The 14,462-nt window shown below is 42.7% G+C and overlaps 2 protein-coding genes across 2 annotated transcripts in view; one reads left to right on the top strand and one right to left on the bottom strand.

The window, feature by feature from the left end:
• LITAFD (LITAF domain containing) overlaps positions 1 to 2,880 on the top strand; it is a 4,104-nt gene extending 1,224 nt beyond the window's left edge. Inside the window, exons 2-4 of the mRNA XM_014306794.1 lie at positions 1,018 to 1,085; positions 2,149 to 2,308; positions 2,772 to 2,880. Coding sequence (XP_014162269.1) covers positions 1,018 to 1,085; positions 2,149 to 2,308; positions 2,772 to 2,880 — 337 coding nt within the window. The remainder of the gene's footprint in view (positions 1 to 1,017; positions 1,086 to 2,148; positions 2,309 to 2,771) is intronic.
• Positions 2,881 to 8,096: 5,216 nt separating this feature from the next.
• The window catches only part of USP7 (ubiquitin specific peptidase 7), a 39,510-nt gene continuing 33,144 nt past the window's right edge, over positions 8,097 to 14,462 (bottom strand). Inside the window, exons 28-30 of the mRNA XM_031056486.1 lie at positions 13,253 to 13,324; positions 12,194 to 12,284; positions 8,097 to 9,482 (exon numbers count right to left, since the gene is read on the bottom strand). Coding sequence (XP_030912346.1) covers positions 9,376 to 9,482; positions 12,194 to 12,284; positions 13,253 to 13,324 — 270 coding nt within the window. The 3' untranslated portion in view covers positions 8,097 to 9,375. The remainder of the gene's footprint in view (positions 9,483 to 12,193; positions 12,285 to 13,252; positions 13,325 to 14,462) is intronic.

Genomic DNA, 14,462 nt, shown 5'->3' with positions numbered 1-14,462 from the left:
TCCTAAAAATCAGACAAAAAACCAAACAGAAAACTCCTCAAAACCAAAAACTAAACACCAGCCCACCACCATGAAATCCAAATGCCATTGCAAATCTCTACCATTCTGGCAAACCATTCAAGAAAATATTGCTAAGATTTTTTTCACCTTTGCCACTGTATTTTATCCCGCTCTGGAAAATCTGGTTTTAAATTCCATTTGTATCCCTGTGGGCTCATTAATTCCCTGGTTGCACCCCCATCATTTGTGGAAGGCTTGAGCACAGGCTGGACTCAGGGCTGCTCTGCCTGGGGCTGAGGGTTTCTCCAATGCTGCCCAGGCTTGACCAGCCAAGATTCCTCCTAGGGACTGTCCTCCTGTCCCAGAGCAGCCCTGGGTTTGGTGCCACATCCATCCACGCCAGCTGGCTGTAAAGCTTTTTACTTGGATTTATTTTGAATGTATTCATGAATGTATTTTTTTAATACAGTCATTTATTTCACCTCAGGTAGGCTGATTGCATTCTTAATTTGAAAGATTACCAAAAGAACTGAAAAAGCTTGAGGTGTCTTAGTCATCAGCTTCCCTTCTCCCAAAGCAAAAGGAAAAAGATATTTTAACTTTTTTTTTTCTTTCTAGAACAGAGTGTGATGAAATATCTTTTTTTGAAAGCTGATAAAGTTTGAACTAGTAAAAAGGCTCTAAATACTAAATAAGGGTAATTACCACTGAAGGTAGAAGTGCTGTGGGTCCCTTATCTGTGAAGTCCTTAAATTGAGTAGCATGACAGTGTTATGCTGGAATGATGGAGTTGCTGCCTTTCCTAAGAAATTATTTGGTTTCTCAGCTTTTATAAAAGCGAGGCCAGCCAGCCACTGCAGCTCTTCTGGCTTTGAGACCCCCTGAATCAGTTCTGTGGCTGCTTCTCCCTGTGCTGGGTTTGGCACTCCCTGCAGGCCCCTCTTGTCTCACTCCATGGGGTTTTTGGGAGCCAGAAGCTGTTGTTCCTTACACATTTTGCCCTGTTTTTCTTTGCACAGGGGGCTATGAGTATCCTTCTCCCCCGCCTTACTCCTACCGAGAAACCACCATCGTGGAGGAGCCCGGTAAGCCCCGGGCTGTGCCCTGACAGTGCAGCCCAGCCAGAGGGAACTGGGCTTGGTTTGGACATCCACACACAGGGTGGGAGTTTGCTGACCCAGTCACAACCTCATAAGCTGGGAAATTTCCACAGAAATGTCAGAAGGTAAACTAAGGATAATAATACAAGGAGCTCAGACTTGATTTTCCAGCATTAGCCAATCTACACAAGTACCCATTAAAAAAAAACACCCCAAAACAAACCAAACCAAAAAGGCCAGAAGCCAGGGCTTTCAGAACAAATCATTTTAAGGCCAGTGTTCCTGTTCTAGTCACCTTTATGAAGTGGAGAAGCTCAAAGGATTTGCAGAGGAAAGGCTTTGAAAAACAGTCAGTAACACATCATACAGGAGGAAAGGAGATATACATTTTTAAATATCCCTAAAACCAGAAGGCACTTGAACTCAGACATGCTCTATCCTATCTATCTACCAGATTCCTTCCCACTCCTCAAGTTTTGCCTCAGGCTACAGTGTGAAGTTGTACCCTAAACATGTTTTAGGATCCTTAAAATGGTATTTTTTTACTGAAAACATTTCTCAAAAAAATATCCTTCATGTATCTACAAGGGGTGTGCCCCTCAGGGAATATGATAGTCAAGTCTAGACTGCAAAAACATGAGCTGGAGACTAACTGAGAACAGCACCAGTAGCTGTAGCTACAAACACCTACAGCTCTTTTGTAGGTGTAAGAGTAACTGCTTTGATGAATTTCTCATAACTACTGAAAAGTTGATCCAGAAAGCTCCCCAACCTCCTTCAAATTTCTTCAGGGAGAACAAGGATTTTCATATCATTTTAAGTATCAGAAGACAAACCCTCAGTGTCAGAGTACATGCACAGAGGGTGGTGGGGACTGCCTTGGGACACACAGAATCAGCACAGTGGCTCTTAGGAATACACCTGAAATCAACAATAATAACACTGATGCCATGTTAAGAACCCCCATTCTCCCTATTTAGGCTTTATAATTTGCAAAATATTTCCTGTGCTTCTAATTTGGCTGCTTCTCCTCTCCTCCTGAACTCAGTTTATTTGGTGCCCCAGCCTCCCATCATCGTGGCAGGGATCTTCTCCAGCAAACCAACATCCACAATCTGTCCTTCCTGCCGCCAGCACATCACCACCCAGGTCACCTACAGACTGGGCAAGCTGTCCTACCTCCTGTGCACCAGCCTGTGCATGGTTGGGTAAGTTTTCATGGGCACTGTGCAGATAAGGCAGAAGGTTAAAAATGAGTAATTAAAAATCAAAATTCTAGTTAGTGCCTATACAGACAGTCTGCCCTTCTCCACTTGATGAGAAACCATCCTGTCCTTTCTAGATACAGTCATCATGGCTACAGGGGATGCAAACTTGCTAAATTTATCCCAGTATGTTTCACTTTTCGTAAGACAAGCAGAAATTAGTACAACACTGTCTAGTTCCCAACTGTAGTTTAGAATCAGGCTCAGGAACAGACTCATGCATATGTCAGAAGTGAAGAAGATAAATTTTTTGGAAGATACTTTAAACATTAATAGACTTGGGAAAGAAGGGCATTCACACAGTGAAAAGGCAAACAGAACAAGGCAGGGGAAATCACAGCTGTGGCCAGCAGAAAAGGGAAGGCAGAACTCATGCTGTGCATGTCCATCTCCCCTTTGGCTCCAGGTGCTGCTTCGGATGCTGCTTCGTCCCTCTCTTCATCAAGATCTTCAAGGATGCAGATCATTACTGCCCATACTGCCAATTTCACATTTATAGATACAAAAGACTATAGAAACAAACTTTATGCTACCAGATGCTGTAAAGCCTCTGCTTCCTAATGGCATAAGATTCTGCACATAAAACTACTGCTAGGAAACTCCCAGGACTACACTTAGGTTCTGCAGCTCCCCTGCTGGTGAACCCACCCGGTAAACTCCAGTTTAGCACCACATGGTTGGACTGGCTATAAAACAAAAAACACTTCAAGACTAATTTGCACTATCATTTAATTTATGCTCTATTTGATTCGCTGTGCTGTGCTGTGAAGTTTCCAGCTGGTGAGTTCTTCAGCTCCTCTCAAATCTCCCACCCAGCTGGGACACAGACCCCTCTGGACCTCTCAGCCCACCACTAACCAAGGCTTGGACACGGATGTTTCAGAGAAGCTTTTACCTTCTCTGCACTGGAACTGACTGGCTGGGATTTCATCTCTCTGCTCTTTTCCCTGCAGGATCTACCCCTGCAGGGCTGTGGGTGGTACAGTATAGCTGATTATTTATTAACAAAACACTAAGTTATGAGACTGTCTTTACTCTGTTATGTATGAGGTAAGAAAATAAACCTGTTATTGTTCACAGTGCTGGCAAATCTGCTGTGTGCATTGCTGCCATGCCCTGTTGCACCCTGAGCAGAGATGCAGGTCACTGGGACACCCCCTTTGCATCAACAAGTGACAATGCAAAAGGCAAACACACAAAGAAGAAAAATCAGCAAACACAGCCTGAAAAAAGTCACCATAACACAAGGCCTTTATTTTACCTCTCAGCCTTCTCACTGCAGTGCATCATCTCCCAAAGCAGGACTTATTAGACTTCACCTGAACACAGAGCTTCCCAGTCACTTACCTTGTGCAATCAAATATCTGTAATTACAATGCCCAGGAGGTGCCCAGACCCTTCTCAACACTGACAGCAGCAGCAGCTGCAGCTTATTGCTGGCTGGAAAAATAGACAGAGGAAGAGAAGAAACTCGTGCATTTCCATGCTATGGCATCATCAATGCTTTCACATTGGCACATGGATTGCTGAGGGCAGGGGGATGTGGGGCAGTAGCACTGGGGCTGCTCCCCAACCCTGCTCTGGGCACCAGGGCTGCACTACCGGGCACCTAAAGAGCTGAAAGAGATCCTCATCCAAACTGTGCAGGTGTGTGACCACGCTCCCTGTGCTGTGACCAGTGTCCCTGCAGTGTCCCTGTCCCTGTGCAGTGACAGCATCCCTGCAATGGCCACTGCCCCTGTCCCTGTGCTGTGATTGGTGCCCTGTCCCTGGTGGGTCAGTGTCCCTGTCCCTGCAGTGACCAATGTCCCTGTGCTGTGACCAGTGTCCCTGCAGTAACCAGTGTCCCTATCCCTGCAGTGTGACCAGTCCCTGTCCCTGTGCAGTGACCAGTGTCCCTGTCCCTGCAGTGACCAATGTCCCTGTGCTGTGAGGAGTGTCCTTGCAGTAACCAGTGTCCCTATCCCTGCAGTGTGACCAGTCCCTGTCCCTGTGCAGTGACCAGTGTCCCTGTCCCTGCAGTGATCAATGTCCCTGTGCTGTGACGAGTGTCCTTGCAGTAACCAGTGTCCCTATCCCTGCAGTGTCGCCACCGCCCCCTGCCGGGCACGGGGCGCACTGCGCGCTCCGCCCGCGGGGGCACCGGGGCGGGGACAGAGGGAAAGGGGCAGGGACAGGGACAGAGGGAAAGGGGCAGGAACGCGGGCAGGGACACCGGGAAAGGGGCAGGGACACTGAGTCAGATCAGAGTCCCCAGCAGCTCCTCCGGCGGCTGGCACAGCGACACAGCAAAGGCAAGTCCTGGCTGTTGGACACTGTGGGGTTGAAGGCAGCTGTTTAGAAAAGAGCTTCAGGAACGGCTCTGCCACCAGCCCTGTGACCCTAAGCCAGCTGTCACAGTCTGCCCCACAAACTGCCCCTGCTGAGCTGATCCCAGTTCAGTTAAGCTAGGCTGGGCATACGCACTGATTTTTACTTCAACACCTGCACCACTGCAGCCTTTAGACCACAGAAACCTCAGTCTTCAGACAGTGAGACACAAAGAAATGTAATAAATACATGTAAAAACTGTTAAAGAACCATTTTCCCAGGCCTACATGAAAGCCAGAGCCAACTCTCTGCAGCCCCCTCAACACCCAGCCACCCCCAGAGCAGCTGCCCCAGCTTTCACTCCTGTACCAAGGTCAGGAACTGTCCCCCAGTCACCCAACCTGCTGTGACCTGATGGAACACAAACCCTCAAGGATGAAAGGCACACAGATGGCAGCACAACAGGTTTTACCAATTCACACATTTTTTTTAGGATGTTAAGATTTTTCTCTATTTTAAAATGTGGCTGTGAAACCACAAGTGTCGCTGTTAATTAGTGGTAAATAATGCACCAAGTCAGTGACATTAATCAGGAAAGGTGTAAAACCCAAATCCACATGAATATACACATAGCAAAGAAATAATATAAATATATGACTCGAGGTGTGCAAGAGGTATTTAACAATAGTCAGGACATTTTTACACCACTATTTATAAGTACAATAGTTTTACACAACTATTTAATAAAAAAATAAAAGCTTTCAGCAAATAGCAAATTTAATTTCCTGCTGTGTGTGGCATACAGCTAACTTCAACATCACCTGGGACAGAAATTAAATAGAATACAGATTTGGAGCCAGATTAGGACATATCACATGTGAACATTTCCCCCTTTTTCTGACCCCAAAGACCACACAGGTTTAACAGCCAACAATAAATGACACTTGCTACTCTCACATCAAACAGTGACACTCTGCACCTCAGTGTTTCAGGAAAAGCAAGGGCTCAAAATGTGGAAGCTGAGGTACAGGTCAGAATTTACCTTCTTGTAGGGGGACAGAATGTAAGTAAACAAAGGTAGTATAGAAAGTAATCTTATCCCCTAAAGAGTTGCAGCTGGGTTAATTATTAAAGATTAGGAGCAGGCCTGATTTTAACAGGCCACAGCTGTAGCCAATAAGAAGTGTTATAAAAGAGTGGAGTGGTTGGTTGAGGGGATCTGGAGTCAGTTGGCTGCTGCCAGAAGAAGGAAGAGTCAGTGCTTAGAGGAGATGCCCATGAGAAACGTCATGGAGGTACGAAACTCTAGCAATATGGAACCTTTGCAATGTAATGACAACACTTTCTGGCCAGCACACCTTACATTAGTAATGCCATTCCTAGCACACAATTGAGCTGCATTTTGTAAACTTCATCTACTCGATCTAACCAAAATCTTCCTGAGTTCTGAGTGACCCAAGAGCTGTAACTCCCACTCCTCTCCAAAACAAAGAGCCGAGACACCAAAGCAGTGTTTACCCCGGGCTATTTTATTTACAATATGTACAGTTCCTACAGAAAACGACTGCTCACAGAGGATTTCACACAGCAACCCCCAGGCGTGGCTCCGATGGGCGCTGCAGCCAGCATGGCCCCGCGGTCCGAGCTCCGGGGCCGGCTGGGGATGCTGCAGGGGGCCGCTGGCACAGCACACGGACGCTGGCATGGGGACACCGCTGGCACGGGTGGGGATGCTGGCCGAGCTGGAGGGCAGCAGCTGAGGTAGATCCGGGATGCGGGAGGCGCTCGCTCTGCTCGTCCTGCCCGGGGGGCTGTGCCAGCCTGTGCCAGCCTGGGCGGGTGAAGGGGCTGGGGCTGGCTGGCACTCTCTGGTCAGCAACTCTCACTGCTGTGATCTGCTCAGATTTCACAGAATGCTTTGAACTCCTTCAGGATAAAAGGCACTATGTAAATCTACAGGAACCACACTCTGTTTTGGTAGGGAGAATTCGGATGGGCTGTTAACATGTTGCTCTGATGCTGTGTACCATGAGATTACATCCTTATTGCTTAACACTTATATTACATTACCTTAATTTAATGCATTCACTGTGTATTATCCAGATAATTCCAAAATCTAAATAAAGAAATGGACAGCATAGCAATTTTGAAGAATGTATTCTTGTAATTTTTTAAATGAACTAAACAAGCATACTGCACCTGAGAAACCCTCCTGTCCTCCTCTTCATAGGTGTTTCCACATTTCAGTAACAAGTTACTTGTGCTCCAAAACTTTTTTTTTCCACAAAATCCTTCAGTAATTCATAACTGCATATGGAATGCCTCAAAGTATGGACATCACCAAACTAGTGTGGGAATAGCACAAATACTGAAGCACATAAAATCCAGTCATCTAAAACCCAAAAGGCACCCAAAATCTACTGTTAGTGGCTTCTTCTTCTGAAATAGGAAGGATTGTGTTTCTTAAGATAGTCCTAAAAGCTGCCACCATCCCATAAAAGAATGTGAAAACGTAGTGACATTCAGATACAAGCTCAATTTCATATCAGTCTCAACAACACTAAATATAACCAGGGCTTACTACTGCTGACCAGAGCCTCTGATTCACAGGAACAATTCTGAAACTAATCCTGACATTTACTGAAAGCCTTTAGAACAATCCAAGTACCAGTAAAAACAGCCCTGGGATGGTGCAGTTGTCACCAGCCTGTGGAAATGCAAAGCAAAGGAAAGCTTTCTCACTTAAGGCATGCCAGTTAAGCACTTCCCTCTATGCTAACCTACACACACAGACAGCAAAACAAAAGTAAACAACTAGTTTGCCTTGACTGGAAATAAGAGACAGTTAAAACCACTCCAAGATACAAACTAAAAAGAGAATCAAACATTCCTAGAACTTGCACCTTCTGTTTTGGTTATGAATACAGGGAACACATTACAGAGGGAATCTATTACTCTATGGAAGGACCTTACCTTTAGAGACTCCAGATTTCACTTTACACCATTTATAATATTAGACTTGAGAATCTGGACCACAAAATTTTATACAGGCAGGCAGAGTCCAGTCTACCACAAAGACTCTACTACAAGCTTTACAAACAAACTAGTAAAATAATTTTTCCATTTGTCTTTTTTGTACATGGCTCCTTTCCTGGAAAACCTTTTATTTGTTAAGCTCAAATGTGACTTGTTAGGATGTAAAAAAACCAAACCCCACAAAAAACCTCCAAACCCCAACTATTAAACAGAAACCCCCACAAAGTTTCCCCAAAACAACAAATGAGGATTGTACAATTGTCAACACTTAAGGAAAAAGAAAACCACACCTTTAGCAAAATCTCATTAATGAAAACATTTCCCAAAACTCTATTTCCAAGGAGAGGAGAAATCTTCTTCAATGTCCATGTCATCACTCATCAAAAAAAATTTTATAGAAAATTTTATTCAACATACAACATTTTCCAGCAAAAAAAGGCAATATACAGGAAGAGGAGTTGTACACTGCGGCTACAGAAACAAAATAAAATACTGGAAAAGAATGTAAAATTAAGTGTGAATTGCTGATTCTATCTTTACTGCACTCAAAACTAGACACGCGGCTGGCATTAGCTCCAAAGAAAAGGAAGCAGTCTGGGGATTGAAATAAAACTACACACAATGAATATCAACATCAGTGAAATTCACTTGCAGACTCACCCAATAAAATTAACCTCCAAGTGTTAAATTGTACATGTTCATTCATTAAATATACAATTGCTTTTTTCAGTTTTTTTTTTCTTCTTTTTTCATTTTTTTTCCTCCTTTTTTATACAAAGTCAACAGCTTACTAAACACTAGTGAGCATGCCCTCTGTGCTAAAAGGCTAGTTCTTGTGTTTTCCCCATCTCTTCCCATGGTAACTAAATTAATGATATTTATAATCTTTTCACTTGCTTTTGCCAACTTTTGAGTGTCATTCTATTTGCCAGAAGATGGCATAATCAATCGCAACGGTATTCCTCAGTGGTTGGAAATTTCATAAAAAGACCCAAATATCTCTTTTTAGGACTCGGGGCATCCACTTGGTAAAACAGGATGCAAAGTATTGACTAAATTAAATGAAAACTAGTTTATTAAAAAAGATTCTATGAAGCTGGAGGAGACAAAAATCCCGAATAAGTGCCAACAATGTACACAATAAAGTAGAGATTGCTATTTATTGATGATGTGAGTTTTTCTTTTGCATTTACAAATGCACAAAAATGTCATTTAAAGTATAACTGAAGGAAATAAATCTGATGTGAGTCTAAACATAAGACTTACTAGCTGCAGTGATGGTGAACACCACACGGGAAGGGCAGCCAGTCAGCTTATGCCATCTATAAACGTACTACAGACAAATAATTTTGCCAATGTCAACTGTTCTACTAAACTCTTCCCTCATTATGCTGACAATTGCCTTGCATTACGTTTACCATAAAATAACTCTCATTGGCATCCAAGCTTTTATAAAAACACCTTCATTTTGCTCAAAAAGGGCAGTCAATAGATACAGAGAAGCCAAACTGAACAGCCTCAACAAAATAAAATTAACATCAGCAGCAAATCCTCTTGCTGAAGACTTCAGATATAGTGCACGTGTACCAAAGTTCTACAGTTGTTAAAAAGGTGCACACACACACTTATTTTTGTCCCTTGCCTTGACAATCTGGTTAAGTAAGTCAGTTATGGATTTTAATAGCTTTTTCAAGGTAAGTGTAGCGACTTCTCTTTGGGGCTTTATTGAAATGGTCAAGCCCTAGCCATGGCCTTGGATGAGACATGTTGCCTAGAAAAGAAAAGAGAAAAAAATAATGAAGTTTTAAGATTAAATTGGAAAAATGCTTCCATTACACAAACTAGTCCTGTGTGCCCTGCCCACAGTGTGCTGGGCATCATGGGGAGGGCAGAGCAGCCCCACAGCCAGAGGGGCAGGGTTTTCCTTCCAGCAGCACATCCACAGCTCCTTCTGCAGCAGGTACCTGCTTTTTGTCTTCTTCAGCCACCTACAGGACTTTATAGCAGTGAAGGCTGTGCTAAAGCTAGATAAGCACTGTTATGGCCAGAGGCACATCACAGTACCAGCTTCCACCAAAGTACTGTTCCGAACAGGGAGGATCTGCCATTGAAACATGACAACCAACAGTATTTGCCATAATCTCTGCTATCCCTATCACCTGGTTTAACTGGGAATATCTGTTTAATTCATGTAAAATGCAAATAATGCTAATTAAGAAATCATGAAACTGACCCTCCTCTTTATTTTCTAAGAAAAAACCCTAGTCACTTAGATTGCAAAGAAAATATACTGATTTTTTTCATTTGTTCAACCCAATATTATTTATTCTACTGCTAATTTTAATGAAAAACCACACGTTTTTCATTAAGAAGTACACGTCCACATACTTCTTGCAAATGGAAGAAATTCTCTTTTAAGATGTTCACAATGCAGAGCATCCAATGTTCTTTGAAGTGAAATGATAAAGGCAGAAACTAAAGAGGCCCCCAGCAAGGAAAGTACATTCTACATTCAAAGCCATCAGCTGCAACCACTAAAGCATAAAACACATGACCTTGTTGGTTGCCTGCATCTGCATTTTGTGATATATTTTCTTCAATCAAAATTATTTTGGTTTTTTTTCCTTGTTTGACATAATGGTCAATATCAAATTAAAAGAGAACTGCCAATCTTAGTAGGAGAATTTGAATGTTTCTGAAGAAAGAAATGAGATTCTATACAGTTGGTGTCAGCACAGTCACAGCTATAGTTAGTGTGCCTTGGCAACAGCAGAGGGACACTACTGACATCAGCTGTGCCAATCAAACTGTGCAATGCCCCATCTTAGGTTCCATCGGTCCAGTGTGTGCTAAAATTTGGCATTTGTAGAAATTAATTCTATCAAAGTACATTCTATCACAAGGGCGAATTCCATGAACTCTCAAATTAAAACCTTTTGCTCTCACATTCCCTACAATTCCTACAAACAGTTCAAGCTCTCCCTTCTCCACATTCTGTGCCTTTGACCTGGTCACCTGGTTGGTTTTTCAAGCTGTTTTGGCACCACTGGCTCTGCCTTGCTCACCAAGTCCATCAGTTCATTCCAGACTATTGCCTTTCCCTCCCTGACCCATGAGGGATGACTCCTAGAATAAAATCAGGACTCTGTCTGCTCTGCCCACACCAGAGAGAGTTTGTCTGTCTGTGGAGAAATGCCCACCTCCAAGCTGACCATCCAGAGACCCTTCACAAGTAGTGCCCAGAGGTGACTGTGACACACTCATGGGCTCTGGGGTGACTTGTGCACTCACAGCTCTGGCAAGCCAAAGCCTATCTGTGCTACCCACACAACAAAAGGATTGTTTGCTAGGCTCCTGCAAGTGCCCAGTAATAACACAGGTCTAACTCTCTGCAGGTTTTGAAATAAATGGACAATTACAGGACTTCTTTACAGCTGTTACATCAATCCAGAGCACAGCTGGGAAAAAATGGAGAGAGCTTGATCCTAGCAAAACCTGCCAATAAAAACCAGAATTCCTAATTGTCAGAAAAATAGAACTGCAAAGAGTCAGTGCAACTCACAGAGAGGAACACTCAGCTAAGCTGGGAGAAGAAACCCCAATGAATTCAAGCGTTTGAACGGATCCCTGACTGTGGATGCAAAGGTGCCATTCCCAAACAGAACTCTCCAAAGAGGAAAAGGAGAGATTTGGATTTAGAAGCACTACTGCAGATTGCCCAGAGGAGCTGCAGTTGTCCCAGCCCTGGAAGTGTCCAAGGCCTGGTTTGATGGGGCCCTGAGTGACTGGTCTGATGTGTGGCATCCATGGCAGCAGGGTGGAATGGGATGATCTTTAAGGCACCTCCCAGCCCAATCCATGCTATGGCTATGAAAACACTCCTGTGGTGGAACTCCTGAAGGATTAACCTGGTTTCTCCCATGTGTAAATGTCTAAGAAAATAGAGGTTTAAATGTCAGTCAAGTAAACAAGGTGACAGCCCATCCAGAGACAAATTTAGAATGGAGCTGAATTTGTACCTTGGTGACTCATTCCTTATGGAAAAAAAAATCTAAACAGCATCTGACATATTTAATGTTCTTGTTACAATCTTCAGATTCATTGAGGATATGAAGAATAAACAAGAATCAAATATGCAAGGGGGTAGATGAACAATAAAGACAAGGTGCAACTGATGCTATAAAGTGTTTTATACAGACACTGGACCCATTTGGTCATTCACATGCAATCTTTTAACTCAAAAGGAAACAGATTACTTATCTATATGCCTACAAAATACATTTTCTTGGACTAACACATTCATGTAACACTGCTCAGTGTGCACACTGGTGTATATAAATACTTGTTTGGTCACTACATCTAATGTATGTCATGCAAAAAGAACAAACTCTCTGCATCCTGAGTTGAGAATGAATGCATTGTAACAACTGGCAGAGCAGCTTCAGCAGGCCAAAAGAAAAGTGAGGTTGTCTAAAAACTTACCAGGTTGGGACTCAAAATCTTTCAAGTTCACTTCATACTCATCTTCGTTGAGATACTGGTGTCGGCCCATCATTACAATGGCAAATTTAAACTATGCAAAGAAAAAAAGAACCTCAAAAACCAAGTGGCAGAATATGACACTAAAATTAAGCCTTCAAGTCTAAGTTCACAGTCTAACTTGCAGCTGCTTATAAGTAGAAAACTTGTAACTTCAAATTTTAACTTTCAACTTCAGGAGTTGAAACTTGTAACTTTCAACTTCAGGAATTGAAAAAGGCCAATCCTGGTTAAAACCCCCATCAACAACCTGGATAATGGGACAAAATAAATGCTCAGGAAATCATGAACCATATCCTGGAATACTGTGTCCAAGTTCAAGCCCTCCAGGGAAAAAGACAGGGCAACAAACCGCAGCAAGTGCAGCAGCAGTCCAGTGAGACTGTGAGAGGACTGGGGGGAACCTGGCATTCAGGAACCTCTGGGAAATGGGTTCTGCTCAGCCCAGAGAAGAAAAGGCTGACAGGGTATCTACAGTTTTCCACCACCTGAAGGACGGTGCACAGGAGCAGGCTCTTCTCAAAAAACTGCACAGAGGTGACCTCCACAAGTTGCAAAATGAAACATTCTGATTATGTGCAAGGAAAGCAAAGGCTTCCCAGTGATAGTGGAAATACTCTAAAACACAGTGTCCAGAACAGGGCAGAATTCCCACCCTTGGGAGTTTGCAAATTGCAACTAAAAAGCCCTGCATAACCTGACTGAGTCACGTTCTGCTCTGAACAGGAATGTGATGTGGGGGTGGCTTCTAAAGGTCCCACACCAGCTACACTTTTCTGGGTTACTTTAATGTTTTGCAGAATATTTCTCTTGATGCAGTACAGAAATACTGATCCTACCCATTCTAACTAATTAGTCCTAGAAAAAGCATTATTTCAGTCAAGCAGCTGTTCTATCACAAAAAATCAACACTCATTGGAAGTCTGGGGTGTTCCAACCTACTACAATAAACTCATTTAAGGTTTACAGTCAGCAATAAAAACTCTCCCAATTTGAAATTACCTTCTCAAATTCTTTTTCTTGTATGTCCAGCATTGTCTGAATCCGCTTCATAACCTCTCTGAAGTGTTCACCCTAATAATTACAACAAGATTTTTAATGTAAAAAAAAATCTAGGAAAAAGAAAGGAAGCTGTTGATATTTCCTGCTTTAAGCTTCATTGAAATAGGTTGCCTCAACGTTATTTACAAAATCACACAAGTGTCAACATCATTCTCTACAATATGGAACAACATCAGGCAACTTGCTCTACATTCAGGAACTTTAAGTTTATTGATTTATCATTACACAAACTGCCCCATAAATTGCCCAGGCACCACCACTGATATGTGCAAGTTAGGTTAAGGTTAAATAGCAAAAATCAGAAAATTAGCAGCAAAACAGGAATTTGTAAAAAATCCTCCATATTCTTGCTAAGCTTGTGGCTACTTTTTGTAGTATGTTTCTGCTCCCTGTCTATGTAAAGTGACCAAAAAAGTGACAGATACTGTCAACTTAAAGATGAATAAAATATATTAACTGTCGGAACAAGGAAATGCAGAACAAATGGTTTTCACCAAAAATCACCAAACAAGTGTTACTCTTTGATCAAAAATATGGAAATTAGTAAAATTATAATTTTAGAGGTAGAGAAATATGGACACATTTCTCATTCCCAAATTTTTCAAGTAGGTAATTTTCATACAAAGTAACATACATGAACCAGAAAAAGCTTAGAAGGAAATGGCTAACTGCTCCCAGAAACACACTTTGATATTAAGAGAATCAGGGTGACATTCAGCTGGAGCAGCACCACAGGAAAAACTTGAGAATTTAAATTAAGCTTTCAAAATTAGCTTTTGTTCTTGTACCAACTTTCAGCCCTAGAAGATAAAGCACATGAAATTACAGAAGGGATGAAATGCAAAGTCATCTCAAAGTGATGGAGAAAGCAGGCCCATTTTCCATTAGCCAGTGTCAGTGAGAGCAACCATGGCAGGGCCACTTTGGCCAACAACTCTGCACTGCAGATACTCAAGTGCTGCTGGAAATAGGGTTCTGATTTGTTGGGGGATTCTGCAGGGGGCAGGGGATGGCAGCTGCTGCCAAGTGACAGCTTTCTAGGTGTTCACAGGCTCACTGAAACACTGGACAACCTGGATATGCAAAAGGAATTGAGCTGGGAAATGACTGAACCATAAAAAGGCAAGATTGGGCAGAACCTTTGATACAA

Source organism: Geospiza fortis, unplaced genomic scaffold, assembly GCF_000277835.1.
Source record: "Geospiza fortis unplaced genomic scaffold, GeoFor_1.0 scaffold237, whole genome shotgun sequence".
NCBI classification, from domain to species: domain Eukaryota; kingdom Metazoa; phylum Chordata; class Aves; order Passeriformes; family Thraupidae; genus Geospiza; species Geospiza fortis.
The sequence above is the reverse complement of the archived record's forward strand: the minus strand, read 5'-3'. Positions and strand labels throughout refer to the sequence as shown.